Genomic DNA, 17220 nt, shown 5'->3' with positions numbered 1-17220 from the left:
CAAAAGGAGATTTAAGAATTCATATACATCTATCACTCTGAATCATTTTCATCACATCGTTCATTCCTTTTTGTCGTTTCTCCTTTATTCCATCTTTGCACCTCGCCAATTCTAATCACGAGAAAATCTAATTCAGGTCTAATAACCCTTTGTCTCTATGGTTCAAACCCCTTGTCACTCTATACATTGTTATTTCATGTTGAAAGTGAAAATACTATTTTTTTTGCACACTTGAAAATATTATAAAGTAAAAATATAAACGATGAACTAAGACCTCTAAAAATCAACTTATCAAAGGTGTTGCGCATGAGGATTTCATCCTTTAGGTGGAAATGTGCATTGATCTTGCTTGATGCCTCACCTCAGGTGTGTTTGGCTTTCGAGAGTATCAGATGTGTAATAGTGGAGAGAATCATCTATTTGCATTGACAGATAAGACATTTTCATATTTTTTTCTCTTATCAGATGTTACATTTAATGAGATATATATGTTCCTCAATAGATAGATTTAACTACACACAACAGTGTTGGAGAACTTCACTTTATAAACCTTAAAAAAACACTCCCCTAGAAAAGTTTGATTATGGCGAGCAGCTTGAAAGCAAATCTTAAAGAACCATAGAGTCTGGAGGGGACATAATAATTACGCCTTAGGGGATAGTTGAGCCGACTCTGGTACACTACTGGCCAAAGCAAAAGGCTAGGCAGATAAATATAAAACTGCCACTGGCACATGGTGATCCGCCATACCCTCTAGGTGCCCATCATCAAGAGGATGCAACTATGGTAGTGGAGAGATCAAAGAATGTTGATGATCCAATGATGTTAGTGGCTGATGACCTATAATAACCTATTTCCCTAAGGAAAGGAGTAGGGTGATGATACACGTCATATGTCACTGTCACGAGGCAAAAAATGCATTCATCACTGTGATAAATGATATTATAGATGATGTTTGTAGTTCACTAGCTTCTTGGTGTATGCCCCCAAGTTAAATGTTGATGGGACATTAGAGCGGTTGAATGTATGCCTAGTTGCCAAGGGCTATACCCAGATCTATAATGTGGATTATGGTGAGACCTTTGGACTCTAGCCATGTTCAACACCATTCAAGTCTTGATTGCAATGGCGGCTTAGTATAATTGGGATGATCTCCACCCAGATGTGAAGAATGCATTTTGGGATGGGCTGACAGAAAAAGTGTACATAATTCCATCTCTTGGTTATCAGTTACCCAACGAACAGAATATTGTGCGTAGGCTAAAGAAAATTTGTATGGACTCAAATAATCAACCAGGCTTGGCTTGGACATTTTAAGTGGATGATGCACAATATGCACTATCATCAAACTTGGGAGATCACATATTTTTCATCTTCTATCAAACAGTTGGTCAGCGTTGTCTTCCCAAACAAACTTTAATTGGTTCTTTAGAATCTTTCTAATACAATGAAAATCTTTTAAAATACCTAACACCTATATAAAGTTACATGTCTTATCCTGTTAATTTGTTGGTTATAAAAACACCAAAAAATAATTGTGTTCTACATAAAAGGAACAATATAACTACTTCCCTCGGGCATTTCACTGAGCATTCTACACTCACAGTCTTTTCAAAAGACTTCTAAAAAATTGATAAAAACTACCTTAATTATCTAATCTGCATATGTTCTCAAAATACAAATTTCCAGCTTCGAATAAAATCAGTAGAGAAAATTCTTTGTATAAAAATATATAGAAGCTCACTCTTTCTACTAGTCATTTCTATAAACACTTAGTGCTGTTCTTGATTTTCTTCAATTACAATTTTTTATTTCTTTGTTTCTTGTTAATCTTCATCCCACTAAATACCTCTTTATATTTGACTTAACCTTCTTCAGAGATATTTTCCACGGTTTCCTACCAAGAATTTAGATAAAAATAATAATAAATTTTCCAGTAGGATTATTATTCTAGGATCTATTATCCCTGCCTTTGAACTCATTGACTAGTACTATCTCTAAGATCCAATCCCTGAGGAGACAACCATACTCTTTGCTATATATCTTAGAGTGAGATTAAACATTCCTACATATTATTTGATTTAAGTGAGTAACAAAGACATTAACACGCATAAACTTGCTCTACCATTAATTATCATTCCCTGTGGAGGCAATCTATACCCATTACGAGCTACATTTACTTGAGTACATGAGTATACTTTTATTGATTAAACTCAAAAATACCAACGAGAAATTAAAACCCTAATTTTGAGTTGATTATCTCATTAAAACCAGATGGGTACATGAATTATAATGTGGCTTATCTCCTTATTTTTTCTGCCCTTATTCTTAACCAATATTTCCCTTAGCGAAGATATTTGTCTAATACGGTTCATGCACTATGGTTGTGTCACTTGTCTGCCTTGCAAGAGGAAAATACAAGCACAGTTGAAATTTATGCGTTAACTTAAGATTAAGTGGAAAATAATAATTTACTTGAGGAGGAAGACTGATTAAGCGTTAACTTAATGTTTCATGATTAACTTTCATTTGAGAGGAAGATCTGGCTGAGGGGCTACGAGTTTAATGCCAAAATTCTCATCTAGATCATGATTTTCCGCATTCTTCTTGCTGTAAACGGATGACAGACCCCAGTCCATTACATCTTGAACAACACGCTAACCTGATAAAAGAATCATTTAAAATATCAATGAAGACAACTAATTAAGCATAACTCCAGATTTCATGATTAATTTCATTTCGGGAGGAAGGTCTGGTTGAGGTGCTAAGATTTTAATCCTAAAATTTCCATCGAGATCATGGTTTTCCGGATTTTTCCAGCGATAAACACCTAAGAAACCCCAGAACGATAAACGGCTAAAATGAGAAAAAAAATCATCTCAATATGATCAGAAATAGTGATTTTCTACCCAGAAAAGTAAGCTTTAATGATGAACATTCGTTTAAGAAGAAAATCTAGTTAAGGGCCTAGGATTTTCATTTCGGGCCCTCTTATCTAAATCATAGACCCCAATTCAATCCCCCCTAGACGACACTCTCGACTGGACAAAAAATTATAAAGTAACATTCCACGTTTAGATGATTCATCCTGGAAAATATGAAGAAAAACTGCGAGATTCCATCATTTTTTTTTTAATACCTCACTCGGCACCCTCCTCGAAGAATCTGATTAAGAGCCTAGGATTTTCATCCTGGCACTGTCATCTAGATCATAAACCCCAATTCAATCCCCCTTTAACTACACTCCCAACTGATAAAAAAATATGCAAAAAATCCAAGTTTGGATGATTCATTCAGGAAAAATATGAACAAAAACTGCGAGATTCCATCGTTTTTTCTTTTAAATACCTCACTCGGCACCCTCCTCGGAGAATCTGATTAAGAGCCTAGGATTTTCATTCTGGCACTGTCATCTAGATCATAAACCCCAATTCAATCCCCCTTGAACTACAGTCCTAACTGATAAAAAAATATGCAAAGAATTTCAAGATTGCATGATTCATTCCGGAAAATGTGAACAATGACTGCGAGATTCCATCGTTTTTTCTTTTAAACTGCGGTTAAGAGCCTATTATTTTACCTAGGTCATGACCCCCAATTCAATCCCCCTTTAACTACACTCCGAACTGAAAAATTCCACATTTGGATGATTCATTCCGGAAAATTTGAACAAAAAACTGCGAGATTCCATCGTTTTAATTATAAAATACCTCATTGAGCAGCCTCCTCAGAGAATCTCCCATCAAACGGAGGGGACGAATGGGGATGTGGCGCCGCCGTCGCTCCCGACCCATGCTGCAACTCAATCACAAGCCACCGAACAGCCTTACTCATCTGCTCTAATCGAACTGCGCTGATCGGAGGGAGGCCATGCCTTCCCGAAGCCCCCCCCGAGGCCCCCGTCGCCTCGTCAACGATGCACTCGGATCCGATTCGAAGCTTCGCCGATTCAACAAATTCCTCGGCGTGATCGCAGGAAACGCGGAAAAGCTCCAATTTTTGCTTGAAATTCTCCAAGGCAGAGTCCGTGGCGGCGGATTTCTTGCCTCCGGACGACTCTTTCGATTCGAGAACCGTCGCCATGGCCGCGACGAGGTCGTCGTAGGCGAAGCAGAGAGCGTCGACGAGGGACTCCATTGGAGGGAGTAGTGGAGGTCTTCTGGTTTGGGCTTGGTGTTCTATTATATAGCTCAAATTTCATGATCAATAACAATTTATGATTATTAAGTTTCCCAATTTTCCATATCTCCTACATTTTAACATTTATGGTTCATTGGGAGTTTCTTTATTTGGTCTTCAATTTCATGATTAATAACAATTTATTATTAAGTTTGCAAATTTTCCATATCTCCTACATTTTAACATTTATGGTTTATTTGGAGTTTCTTTATGTGGTCTTCAATTTCATGATTAATACCAATTTATTATTGTGTTAACCAATTTTCCATATCTCCTACATTTTAAAATTTATAGTTCATTTGGAGTTTCTTTATGTGGTCTTCAATTTCTTGATTAATATCAATTTATTATAAAGTTTGCAAATTTTCCATATCTCCTACATTTTAACATTTATACTTCGTTTGGAGTTTCTTTATGTGGTCTTCAATTCAGCTTCATGGCCTTATTACCACGATTCCATTTTAAAAAAATATCCGCAAAACTCCAAATCTTATATACATATATTGGATTTTCTTCCATTTCAGCTTCATTCCATCATAATCCAGATCCAAATTTTTAAAAACTTCGTGATTTTCCGAATCTTTATAGGTTTAACATTCAGTCTTTATATATATGTATATATATATATATATATTGGATTTTCTTCATAGGATCTTCCATTTCAGCTTCATTCCATCACAATCCAGATCCCATTTTTAAAAGCCTCCTCAAATTTCCTAATACGTATAATTTTAACAATCATTCTTTGTCTAGTTTATTTGTATTTGTTTTTATAGGATCTTCTATTTCAGCTTCTTACCCTCATGATCGAGATCCCAGATTTTACAAACTTCCCCAAAATTTCAGCTCTTCAGTTTTTGAACTAGTTTTTCATGTAGTTTATTGCATTTTCTCTGGAAGACCTTCCTTTCAGCTTTGTATGCTCGTTATCTAGCTTCCATTGTTTAAAACTTCCACAAATTTTTATATCTCCAATATTTCAACAATCGATCTCCTGGTAGTTTATTTGGATTTTTTTATTTGATCTTACATTTCAGCTTCATACCCTTAAGCCATATCCCATTTTCTCACCTTATTTATTCATCAAATTTGTTTATCATGACTCTTCATTTAAACTACACAACCTAATAATATGGATCCCATTTATTTGCACCCCATTTATTCAGCAAATTTCTTGGAATTTGTGATTTACAATCATTTCCTTATTTCTACTACTTTTAACTAATTCTGATTTTTTTTAATATCTAATCACTTTCAACAACTAATTGATATGCATTCATGTATCATCTCTATCATATCTCACAAGCCCTTATATAGCTCTATACATGTAATGTATATTATTAGTATCTATTTAAGATTTTAAATTATCTAATTCCCTCTTCTATCGGGCTTAACCAAGATAGTAGAGACCCAAAATTCATAATTTGATAAAGTTTACTGATATCGCTTATAATTATCAACTAGGTCTGAGATTTTAGGCCCATATGGCTGATGGAAATATATGTAGCCACCAAGCTAATCACACATTCCATATCTCATTCCATGTTCATTAATATAACATATTCAATATAGTGTACATGCGATGCTTATAGTGAAGTCTATGAATACATGATCGGACTTAGTGAATTATGATGAGATCGTAATACGGAATTTACTAGTCTTTAAGCATGTGTTCTAATTATTCCTTTTCAAAGGATACTCGAGAAGGGCATTGAAGTATCCAAATAGAATAACACTATCCAGTGTCACTCTTATGATGACTATGGTTGGCCTTGTAGCCATAAGTGTGGAGACCCTTAGGATAAATAATGGGCGCTCTTTTGTGGAAAGAGTTAACTAAATTGATCTAATACAAATCCTTGAATGGTATTATACCACATTCTCAATTAGGTTGATTCACGTCACGGTTGTGTTAGTGGTCCTTAGACATGAGACACCAAAGATGTCTTGTGTACAGAAAATTGTCCTTTGACTATAACATACGAATCCTTGATCATGGGATTCTAAATAGACTTACTTCGGATGCATTAAGATGTTAACGAAGATGATTGAGTGTTCAAGATGGGATTGTCCACCCTCAATATAAGAGATGACATCTCAAGGAAGACAATGCGATGAAGTCCTTGGCCAAGGCAATAACATGTCGAAGAATAGTTTTCATATGATTTCTAAACTCATGAGTACTAACTCGGATGACTGATTAGGGTTTGAAAATTGACCTTAATTTACATCATAGGCTCCTATGGTCTCACAAAATTTAGTCTTTTCCACACAACTTGGTATCATACCAAGGTTGACCAAATTGTGATTCCATGTGTCTAAAATAAAGTCCAAATCTTCATATTTGTGCTTACCAAACTGCTGCATTAGTAATTTTGCACCCAACCAGCCTTTTCATCCAGATGGAAATGTTTTACTTCGTTTTCCATAAGGATGATGTGAATATTGAATTATTTTCTCTATTTTATAAGCTTCACCTCAAGGTTAGTATCCAAGGAAATACCAATTCATGGTGATATTTTTACTATTCTAAAACATGAGGTTATAAGTTATATCCAAAAATTGTAATACCCAACTTCCTTTATATTGATGCTCTGCTCTAGTTCTCTTCATGTTCTTCTTTCTGAGAATACATCAAGTGATTTATGTATCCTTCATGCATGCACCAAATATTAGGTTTAGGATATTTTTTGAGTTAAACCTCAAATATGGATCAAAATAATCTCAACTCTATGAACAAATGGAATACGTTGTAGATAGCACAATTTCACAGTGGTCATATTTTCTTGTTGGTATCTTCTTCATCCATGGATAAAATCATATTTCTCAAATTGATATGAATTTGTATTAATATTATCAATACATTCTATGCTGAATTGAATCTCAAGAGACATCATTTAAAAAAATCTCCATCAAATGATATTTTCACAAAGGTCACATTGGTGTGATGTGTACAAGGCATCCTTGAATCCATTGTATCTATAAAAAACTTGAACGAAAAGGCACAATTATGGATCGTATGGACCTCATGTTAAAAAAACAATAAATTCATTGAAGAATATCTCACTTCATCAAAAAATATTCTTAGGAAGATTCATTAAAATGTGCTAAGGTATAATCTTCAGGTACCCTACACGAGTATCATTTTCCAGGAGAGGAAAAAAGGAGAAGAATAGCAAATTCACTTAGATTGACAGCTGTGAGTATTTCTTTTGAAAAATCAAGGGTTACACATTTCTTGGAAGACCAATGGTCATAAAATCAAACATCAAGATCATAATTGTTTTTCCACATTATCACCATTATATTTTTCCACATGTTTTAAAAGGCATTAGTTGTTTTTAAATTCCAAATAAATATCATTATATTTACAAATCCCCCTCTTAGTATTCAGCTTCCTGTATAGTAGAATATAACATTTCCACCAAACTAAGTCTATTTAATTAATATCTACAAAACCTTATAGAGTCAAGTAAATAGACTCAACTCGACAAATTTAAAGAAAAAAATTACTAATCTCTCCCTATCTATCACATTTCTACTAACTAACTTCATTCTTCCTCTTACCTCTTATTATAATAACTATTCCTCCAGACCAATCGTGTAACGGTAGATATTTCCTCCATTTCCATTTTGAATAAATGCTTTTTTCACTCGTTTATCTCAATCATTAAATATTTATATAATTTTATCAATATGGAGTGATTCTTAAATCTGAGTATTGATTTTGTAATTTTTATGGTGAAATAAAGTTTAAATGATCACACAATGTAAACAATGATATATTAGATTATGGAATTGTTAAAGACTATAGCTCGGAAACAAATGGTTGACCCCCTTGGAGCATTAATTAAGAGGCCAGTTATCTTCATAAATAATGTCCTGAATCAGTATATATCATTTTGGAATGATTAGTTGTTTCATTGCGTAAAGTCTTGAGATGGTCATGTAACACTCAGATTGTCGAAAATGAATTTCAATAATTCAAATGAAAGTGATTAAGGGTTGACTCATCCATTTAGGCAACAAATCATTAGTCTTAGTATTCACAAAATATCTTCTCTCAATCATTACTCCAAAATCTTGGAAGACAAGCTTTAAAATGACCTTTAAGCTATTAATGTGCTTAATTTATCCTCAAATCCTACAAATAAGTAAATAAATAAACATAAAGTAAACATATCATGAAACTAATAAGAGATAATTGCAACAATAATGGTAAAAATCGAACAACATTCATCGAGATTTCAGATTATAAAATTCATTAGTGTTTGGATGTTAATCTATTTTAGATAATTGTTCAGTTTTCCCATAGTCATCATCCCAAAAAGTATTAGAATCAATACCAATGACAATTTTGATGATGTTTTCTTGGTTACCTTTTCCTCAATTGTTATTACACAATACTTATGTATTTAACAGGAGTGGTGAAACCTACATTATTCACACTGTCTCAAATAACAGTAAGATAACTTATCATTTTGCATTTAAGTTCCAGACATCTTCAGATCTTCATGACGAGCACCATAAAAAAGAGTAACTAATAAAATATTTTCCAACCTAAAATCACAATGCATATTTTACATTTCTAGATCTAATTGTAAACATTTTAACAGAAAGTACCTAGTTCAACCTTAGCCGCCATCGATAGAACTGTGAACTCAACACTGATGCAAATTGTGATGACCACCTTTAACTTCTAGTTATAGTAATATATGCCACTAATTTGTATCAGAGAGACATAGATAAATAGGGATATATAATAAGTAAAATCATTGTGATGATATTGCAACGATATCAATAATTTATGAGAAATTAATCACCTCGAATGTACATAATTTACAACTCAAAGGATTTAAATTCAAAAATGTTAGAAAAAACTAATCATTTTGGCCCAAGTCATCAGAAAAATAACTCCAAACTCAACACCTGATGCAAGATGTAATGGTTTCCCTTAACTTATATTTATGGCAATTTGTGCTTGAGTTTAATGTAGGGAGATATACACATATAAAGAGAAGGAGAGGGGGAGGGAGATCATGAGAGAGGATGGATCGAGGGAGGGAGAGAGAGAGAGAGAGTGGAGGGATAATATGTGTGTGTGAGAGAGAGGGAGGGAAATATAGAGAGTGTGTGAGAGAGATGGAGGGTGAGAGAGTGAGTGAGAGAGATAGGTAATGGATGTTGTGCGGCTGTCAAGCCAAATCACACGACCATGTTTTATTTAAGTTCATGAATACATGCAATGACTTAGGGAATTATGATGAGATCAAATACAGTGATCTCTAGTCTTTAAATATGTATTTTAAATATTCCTATTCTATGGATAGTAGATATGGAAATTAAACTATCTAGATAGAATTCCACTATTTTGATCCTACTTATACGATAATTAAAGTTGATCCTATGGTTGTTAGTGTGGCGATACGAAGGAAAAGATAATGGGAGCGCTTTGTAGAAAGAATTCACTAAATTGATCTGAATTGATATAAAGAATTCCTGAATGGTACTGTACTTAAATATCAATCAGGTTTATTCATGCCATGGTTGTATTTGTGATCCATTGACCTGAGACACCAATGACATCTCATGGATGGCGAACTATACTTTGACTACGACATATGAGTCTCTAACTAGGGGATTCAAACAATTCATAGCTTGGATGTAGGAAGACTCCCACGGAGATGATTGAGTGGTCAATACAGGATCATTCACTCTTGGTATAAGATGATATTAACTCAAGAAAGATGATGCGGGTAAATCTCTGGTCAGGGTAGTGAGGAATATTAGAGAAGGCATTCTCCAATGATCCCATTTACACATCAGTACTAACCGAATGTTGTATTAGAGATTGATGATCGACCATACCCAAAGTCATTCATGAATCTCATGTGAATAAAGAATAATACATATACAATAACAGATGATGGTTAAGGTTCCATGAGAGCAAATAAAGGATACTTGTATCTTCTAGGGCACGAGGTGTAGCATAGTACCCCACAAGTTGGAAACTTTACCAATCGATGAGATTCAATTGATACTTAATGAATTTTTATGTTGATATAGTTAATTAATAAGATGTGTTTATAGGTTATTAAGCCACTAAAGTTATTAAAAAGAATGATAAATGGGCCATGAGGGAAATACAGAAAAGATCATTGGGGCATTGGTGAATATATTTATTTGATGGCTTTTTGAGAAAAACCCAAGTAAAATATAAGTACGGACATGACCACCCATTTTAGGCACCCAGGCCAGCCAGAGTTGGGAGCCCCCCCTTTCTTCATTTGAAGTACTTCTCCACTCAACCAAGGAGATAGTCTTCATTGTGAGAAGATCTTCAAGATTTTGAAGAAAAGTTAGAATAAAAGAATTGGAGATCCAAGAACAACGTGATCGTACTGATACTTCTAGAGACAAGGCATGTGAACGGTTTCAGTACAATCTCAAAGTGAGCAAGTCCATGGTCGAACAAGTTCCCCACAAGGTACATATAATGTATTCATTCTAAATATCAATTTGAACTCAATTACATCTTTTGTTGCATAGAAAAAGATGTTCTCCATTATTGAACCATGGCACCATAACCCATAAATGGGGAGCTAGAGAGGCAGTGAGAAAGACAGAGACCAATGAAAAGATAGAGAGATAAATGGGAAGTGAGAGATGTTGGGTTCTAAAGGCCTAGATCTGGATGAAGAAATCGAAACAATTTGCAGCGGAAGACTTGAACAGAATCGAACGACATCAATAAAATTATGAAACACCTTTACACGGACCACGTCCATGATTTCTTGGATCCTGGAGAGAGCCAAGTCGACCTGCTCAAATGTGCAGCCTCTAGACATATCCACGAGATCCTTGGCACGTCAAATCTTCTCCTTCTCGTTAACGAGCCTGTTCTACCTCCACCATTGTCGTTACACTGTTCCGATCGCATCGGGCAAGGAGAGGGGTGTTGGGAGAGGGGAGAAGAAGGGGAAAACCCCTGAAAAATTCTGGCCTGGGTGAATTTTGTTCAGGGCCTTCCCATATTTATACTAAGTGGGCATTTTTCATAAAAATCCCCAAAACTTAAGTATATCTTTCGACATCCCCAAAAGACCATTTGCATGTGACCTTCTTGGCCCATGTCTCAGTCTAGTTAACGACTCCACTGGCCCAATAGCCTTTTTTTGGCCTTCCAAATTAATTAACTACATCATCATATAGATTAATTAACGTCGGATCGATTTAACCCAATTGATAGGTGGAGTCTCCAACACGTGGGGTGTCAAGCTATACCTCGTGTTGCAGAAGATACAAATGAGTGTGTATTGACTCACTTCATGGAACCTTTTCATCATCGGTTACCGGGTACGTATGGTCCCTCATACACTTGACACTCCTTGGACGACTTAGGGTATGGTCAACTGTCAAACCCTAATCGGTCATCCACGTTAGTACTAATGCATTCAGAAATCATAGTAGAACTCTTCTCTGATATTTCACTACCTTGGCCAAGGACTTCATCGCATCGTCCTCCTTGAGTTGTCACCTCTTATACCAAGGGTGGACGATCCCACCTTGACCACTCAATCGTCTTCGTGAACTTCTTGATGTACCCGATCTAAGACAGTTAGAACCCTATGATTAGAGACTCATTGGCCATAATCAAAGTACAACCGTCCATCTACGATACGTCTTTGGTGTCTCAAATATAAGGACCACTTACTCAACTATGACGTGACTCGACCTGATTGATAGTCGGGGATAATACCATTCAGGGATTCGTATGAGTTAATTTAGTGACTCTTTCCGCTAAAGAGCACCGACTATATATCCTTAGTGTCTCCACACTAATGGCTATTAGACCAGCCTTACTCATCATATGATTGAGGCTAGATAGTGATATTCTATCCAGATACTACAACGTACTTCTCGCATATCTTTCAAATAGGAATGTTTAGACTAATGATCTATGTATTATGATCTCATCATAATTCACTAAGTCCGATCATGTATTCATGGATTTCATTAAAGTATCACACATGTACTATATTGAACATGTTCTACCAAAGAACATTAAACGAGATGTGGAATATGTGATTGACTTGTCGGCCACATATATTTCCATTATGAGAGACATGGGAGAGAGATACATATATATGTGAGATAGAGAAATGGGGAGAGTAAAATAAAGATAGTGAGAGAGATATGGGAGAGGAAAGCATGAGAGAGAAGAGAGATATGGGGAGATAGATAGACACAAAGAGAGAGATGGGAAGAGAGATATGGAGAGAGAGATGGGGAGAAAGAGTAAGACAAAGACAAAGAGAGATGGGGGGAGAGAGATGGGAGAGAAAAATTGAGACAGATGGGGAGATAGACACAAATAAACAGAGAGAGATGGGGGCATAGAGAGATGGGGAGAGAGATGTGAACACAGAGAGATATAGAAAGGAAGATGGGAAGAGAGAGTAAGACAAAGACAAAAAGAGAGATGGTTGACATAGAGAGATGAGAAAGAGAGACAAGGATGGGGAGATAGAGAGACCCAAAGAGAGAGTGGGACCCAAAGAGAGAGAGATGGGCAGAAAGATGGGAAGAGATATGTGGAGAGAGAGATGGGAAGAGAGAAAGGTGAGAGAGTGTTAAAGAGAGACACAGAGAGAGAGAGGTAGAGAGAGAGACAGACAGAGAGAGAAGGAGAGAGGGAGAGTGGAAGAGAGGAAGAGAGATAGATAGACATAAAGAGATAGAGAGAGGGGGGAGAGAGAGAGAGAGGAGGGAGGAAGAGAGGAAGAAAGATAGATAGACAGAGATAGAGGGAGAGAGGAAGAGAGATAGATATATAGAGAGAGGGAAAGAGGAAGACAGATAGATAGATATTACGGACCACGCCCATGATTTCTTGGATCTGGAGAGAGCCAAGTCGACTTGCTCAAATGTGCAGCCTCTAGACATATCCACGCGATCCTCGGCACGCCAAATCTTCTCCTTCTCGTTAACGAGCCTGTTCTACCTCCACCATTGTCATAATTCCATCGTGATCGCAAGGAGAGGTGTTGGGAGAGGGAGAAGAAGGGAAACCCCTGAAAAATTCTGGCCTGGGTGAATTTTGTTCAGGGCCTTCCCATATTTATACTAAGTGGGCATTTTTCATAAAAATCCCCAAAACTTAAGTATATCTTTCGACATCCCCAAAAGACCATTTGCATGTGACCTTCTTGGCCCATGTCTCAGTCTAGTTAATCGACTTACTGGCCCAATAGCCTTTTTTTGGCCTTCCAAATTAATTAACTACATCATCATATAGATTAATTAACGCCGGATCGATTTAACCCAATTGATAGGTGGAGTCTCCAACACGGGGTGTCAAGCCATACCTCAAGTTGCAGAAGATACAAATGAGTGTGTATTGACTCACTTCATGGAACCTTTTCATCATCGGTTACCGGCACGTATGGTCCTCATACACTTGACACTCCTTGGACGACTTAGGTATGGTCAACTGTCAAACCCTAATCGGTCATCCACGTTAGTACTAATGCATTCAGAAATCATAGTAGAACTCTTCTCTGATATTTCACTACCTTGGCCAAGGACTTCATCGTGATCGCCCTCCTTGAGTTGTCACCTCTTATACCAGGGTGGACGATCCCACCTTGACCACTCAATCGCCTTCGTGAACTTCTTGATGTACCCGATCTAAGACAGTTAGAACTCCTATGATTAGAGACTCATTGGCCATAATCAAAGTACAATCGCCCATCTACGACACGCTCTTGTGTCTCAAATATAAGGACCACTTACTCAACTATGACGTGACTCGACCTGATTGATAGTCGGGGATAATACCATTCAGGGATTCGTATGAGTTAATTTAGTGACTCTTTCCGCTAAAGAGCACCGACTATATATCCTTAGTGTCTCCACACTAATGGCTATTGGACCAGCCTTACTCATCATATGATTGAGGCTAGATAGTGATATTCTATCCAGATACTACAAACGTACTTCTTATATCTTTCAAATAGGAATGTTTAGACTAATGATCTATGTATTATGATCTCATCATAATTCACTAAGTCCGATCATGTATTCATGGATTTCATTAAAGTATCACACATGTACTATATTGAACATGTTCTACCAAAGAACATTAAACGAGATGTGGAATATGTGATTGACTTGTCGGCCACATATATTTCCATTATGAGAGACATGGGAGAGAGATACATATATATGTGAGATAGAGAAATGGGGAGAGTAAAATAAAGATAGTGAGAGAGATATGGGAGAGGAAAGCATGAGAGAGAAGAGAGATATGGGGAGATAGATAGACACAAAGAGAGAGATGGGAAGAGAGATATGGAGAGAGAGATGGGGGAGAAAGAGTAAGACAAAGACAAAGAGAGATGGGGGGAGAGAGATGGGAGAGAAAAATTGAGACAGATGGGGAGATAGACACAAATAAACAGAGAGAGATGGGGGCATAGAGAGATGGGGAGAGAGATGTGAACACAGAGAGATATAGAAAGGAAGATGGGAAGAGAGAGTAAGACAAAGACAAAAAGAGAAATGGTTGACATAGAGAGATGAGAAAGAGAGACAAGGATGGGGAGATAGAGAGACCCAAAGAGAGAGTGGGACCCAAAGAGAGAGAGATGGGCAGAAAGATGGGAAGAGATATGTGGAGAGAGAGATGGGAAGAGAGAAAGGTGAGAGAGTGTTAAAGAGAGACACAGAGAGAGAGAGGTAGAGAGAGAGACAGACAGAGAGAGAAGGAGAGAGGGAGAGTGGAAGAGAGGAAGAGAGATAGATAGACATATAGATATATAGAGAGTGGGGAGAGAGAGAGAGAGGAGGGAGGAAGAGAGGAAGAAAGATAGATAGACAGAGATAGAGGGAGAGAGGAAGAGAGATAGATATATAGAGAGAGGGAAAGAGGAAGACAGATAGATAGATATATAGAGAGAGTGAGGGAGGAAGACAGATATATAGATATATAGAGAGAGTGAGGGAGGGATAGAGATAGAGAGAGAATGAGGGAGAGGGAGGGAGGAAGAGAGAGAGAGAATGAGGGAGAGAGAGGAGGGAGGGAGAGAGAGAGAGGGAGAGAGACACAGAGAGAAAATGAGGAAGAGAGAGAGAGAATGAGGGAGAGAGGAGAGAGAGAGAGAGAGGGAGAGACACAGAGAGAAAATGAGGAAGAGAGAGAGGGAGAGAGAGAGAGGGAGAGAGAATGAGGGAGAGAGGGAGAGAGAGGAAGAGAGAGAGAGAGAGAGAGAGAGAGAGAGAGGGAGAGAGGGAGAGAGAGGGAGAGAGAGAGAGAGAGGGAGAGAGAGGGAGAGGGAGAGAGAGGGAGAGGGAGAGAGAGGGAGAGGGAGAGAGGGAGAGAGAGTGATGGCGAGGATGCCAACGCATCGACATTGGATGCATCACCACCGTCAACCGAAGTCAACGTCGCCGCTACGGACACTCCGCCATCGTCAATCGAAGTCAATGCTACTGCTACAGACACGCCACCACCGTCATTGGACAAAGTCAACACACCGGCATCACGCACATCTCCACGCACGCACGCTCCTTCACGCATCATGACATGTCACCAACGGCAGATCAACAACTGCCCCTTGACGTGACACGAATCACGTCTCTCGTCTTTAATTTATCGTCGTTAAGTTGTATTTTCTCTTTCCTCCAAGGCCTATATGTATAGGCCATCGTCGTCGTCGTCGGTCTCCCTCCTGCCCTTCCCTCTCTTCTTCCGTCGTCACCCCTCTCTCCCTCTCTCTCTCTCTCTCTCGCCATCCCCCTCTTCTTCTTGGTCCATCTGCCCTAGGGTTCGGCCACGTGGTTCCAGTCGCCCGCCCAAGGGTGTCCAGTAGTCGTCGGCCACCCGGGCGCCAGCGCTAGCGCAGACAGCCCTCTCAAGGCCGCCCGCATCTGCGCCCTAGCGCCGGACGCCCGCACAGAGTCGCCAGCGCCGGCGATGACCGCCCGCTCAAGGCCGCCCGTGCCCGCGCTCGCGCCATAGCGCCGGCCACCTGCACTGGGTCGCCAGCGCTAGCGCCCGCGCAGGCTGCCTGCTCTGGGCCGCCCGCACCGCGCCCTAGCGCCAGCCACCCGCAACCGCCAGCGGATGCCAGCGCTGCCGCGCCACGCACGCAAGTGCCGCGCAGCCGCGCACCGCCACGCGACGCCGCGCGCCCGCCGCCGAGCCTCCGGACGCCCTCGAAGCTTCTTACCGCGACGCATGCCGTTTAGGTTTCAGTGCGCTGCCCCGAACCCCGCAAGGGGGCGAATCCCCCCTTGACCCCCCACCAATTGGCCGCGCAGTTGGATCCGCAACACCCTATTGAAGCACACATCAATCGTCTCGCCAATGACGGCCCACGCCAAGCACTCCGGCCACTAAGCAACCAAGCTTAGTCCGGCCGTCTCTTTGCCAAGGCCGCTTAACGCCCGGAACGTCCAGATCTTCTCGTCTAGGGGGCCATACAATGCCCGGATCGCCCAGTCTCGTCACGACCAGAATTCCCTGCAGCCTCTTCACGCACTCCAATTGCGAGGTATGCCTGAACTCTTTGGTGTCGACGTGTTTTTTGTCCAGTATTCCACGAGAATTCTCCACTGTCAACAGATTTGATTTGTTTTGGAATTCCCATCAAATTCTCTCAATCGTGAGATTTCCTCGTGACGTGAATTCGTGTATTGGATTTGGTGCTTCGGCATCGTCGCGGTGGTTGAAGACAGTACTCCCGCCCTCGACGAGGAACGGGGCTGAACCACCAGTATTTCATCGGTTTTAAATTCCGAATTCGATCGCGTGGATTTTTGTGGTCTGTTTTATCCCTCCATCCAAACTCCGTCAATACCCTCCACCTGTCATCGTCACTCCCATCTCCCTAGTTGTCCTACACCAGAGAGGGGAGAGGGAGGGAAAGGAGGGAGAGAGAGAGAGAGAGAGAGAGAGAGAGAGAGAGAGAGAGAGAGAGAGAGAGAGAGAGAGAGAGAGAGAGAGAGAGAGAGAGAGAGAGAGAGAGAGAGAGAGAG

General features: G+C 39.2%; 1 protein-coding gene across 1 annotated transcript; it reads right to left on the bottom strand.

Moving 5' to 3' along the window:
- Window positions 1-2452: 2452 nt before the first annotated feature.
- Window positions 2453-4164, bottom strand: MED32 (mediator of RNA polymerase II transcription subunit-like protein). Its single transcript, XM_078581284.1, has 2 exons — window positions 3711-4164; window positions 2453-2662 (listed from the first exon to the last, which is right to left on the bottom strand). Exon 1 carries the CDS (start codon window positions 4135-4137, stop codon window positions 3712-3714), a length of 426 nt encoding a protein of 141 aa, XP_078437410.1. The 5' UTR covers window positions 4138-4164; the 3' UTR covers window positions 2453-2662; window position 3711.
- Window positions 4165-17220: the final 13056 nt, after the last annotated feature.

The sequence above is a fragment of the Wolffia australiana genome, chromosome 9, assembly GCF_029677425.1.
Source record: "Wolffia australiana isolate 7733 chromosome 9, ASM2967742v1".
Classification (NCBI taxonomy): domain Eukaryota; kingdom Viridiplantae; phylum Streptophyta; class Magnoliopsida; order Alismatales; family Araceae; genus Wolffia; species Wolffia australiana.
Note: the sequence above shows the minus strand (reverse complement) of the source record. Positions and strands in the feature narration are given on the sequence as shown.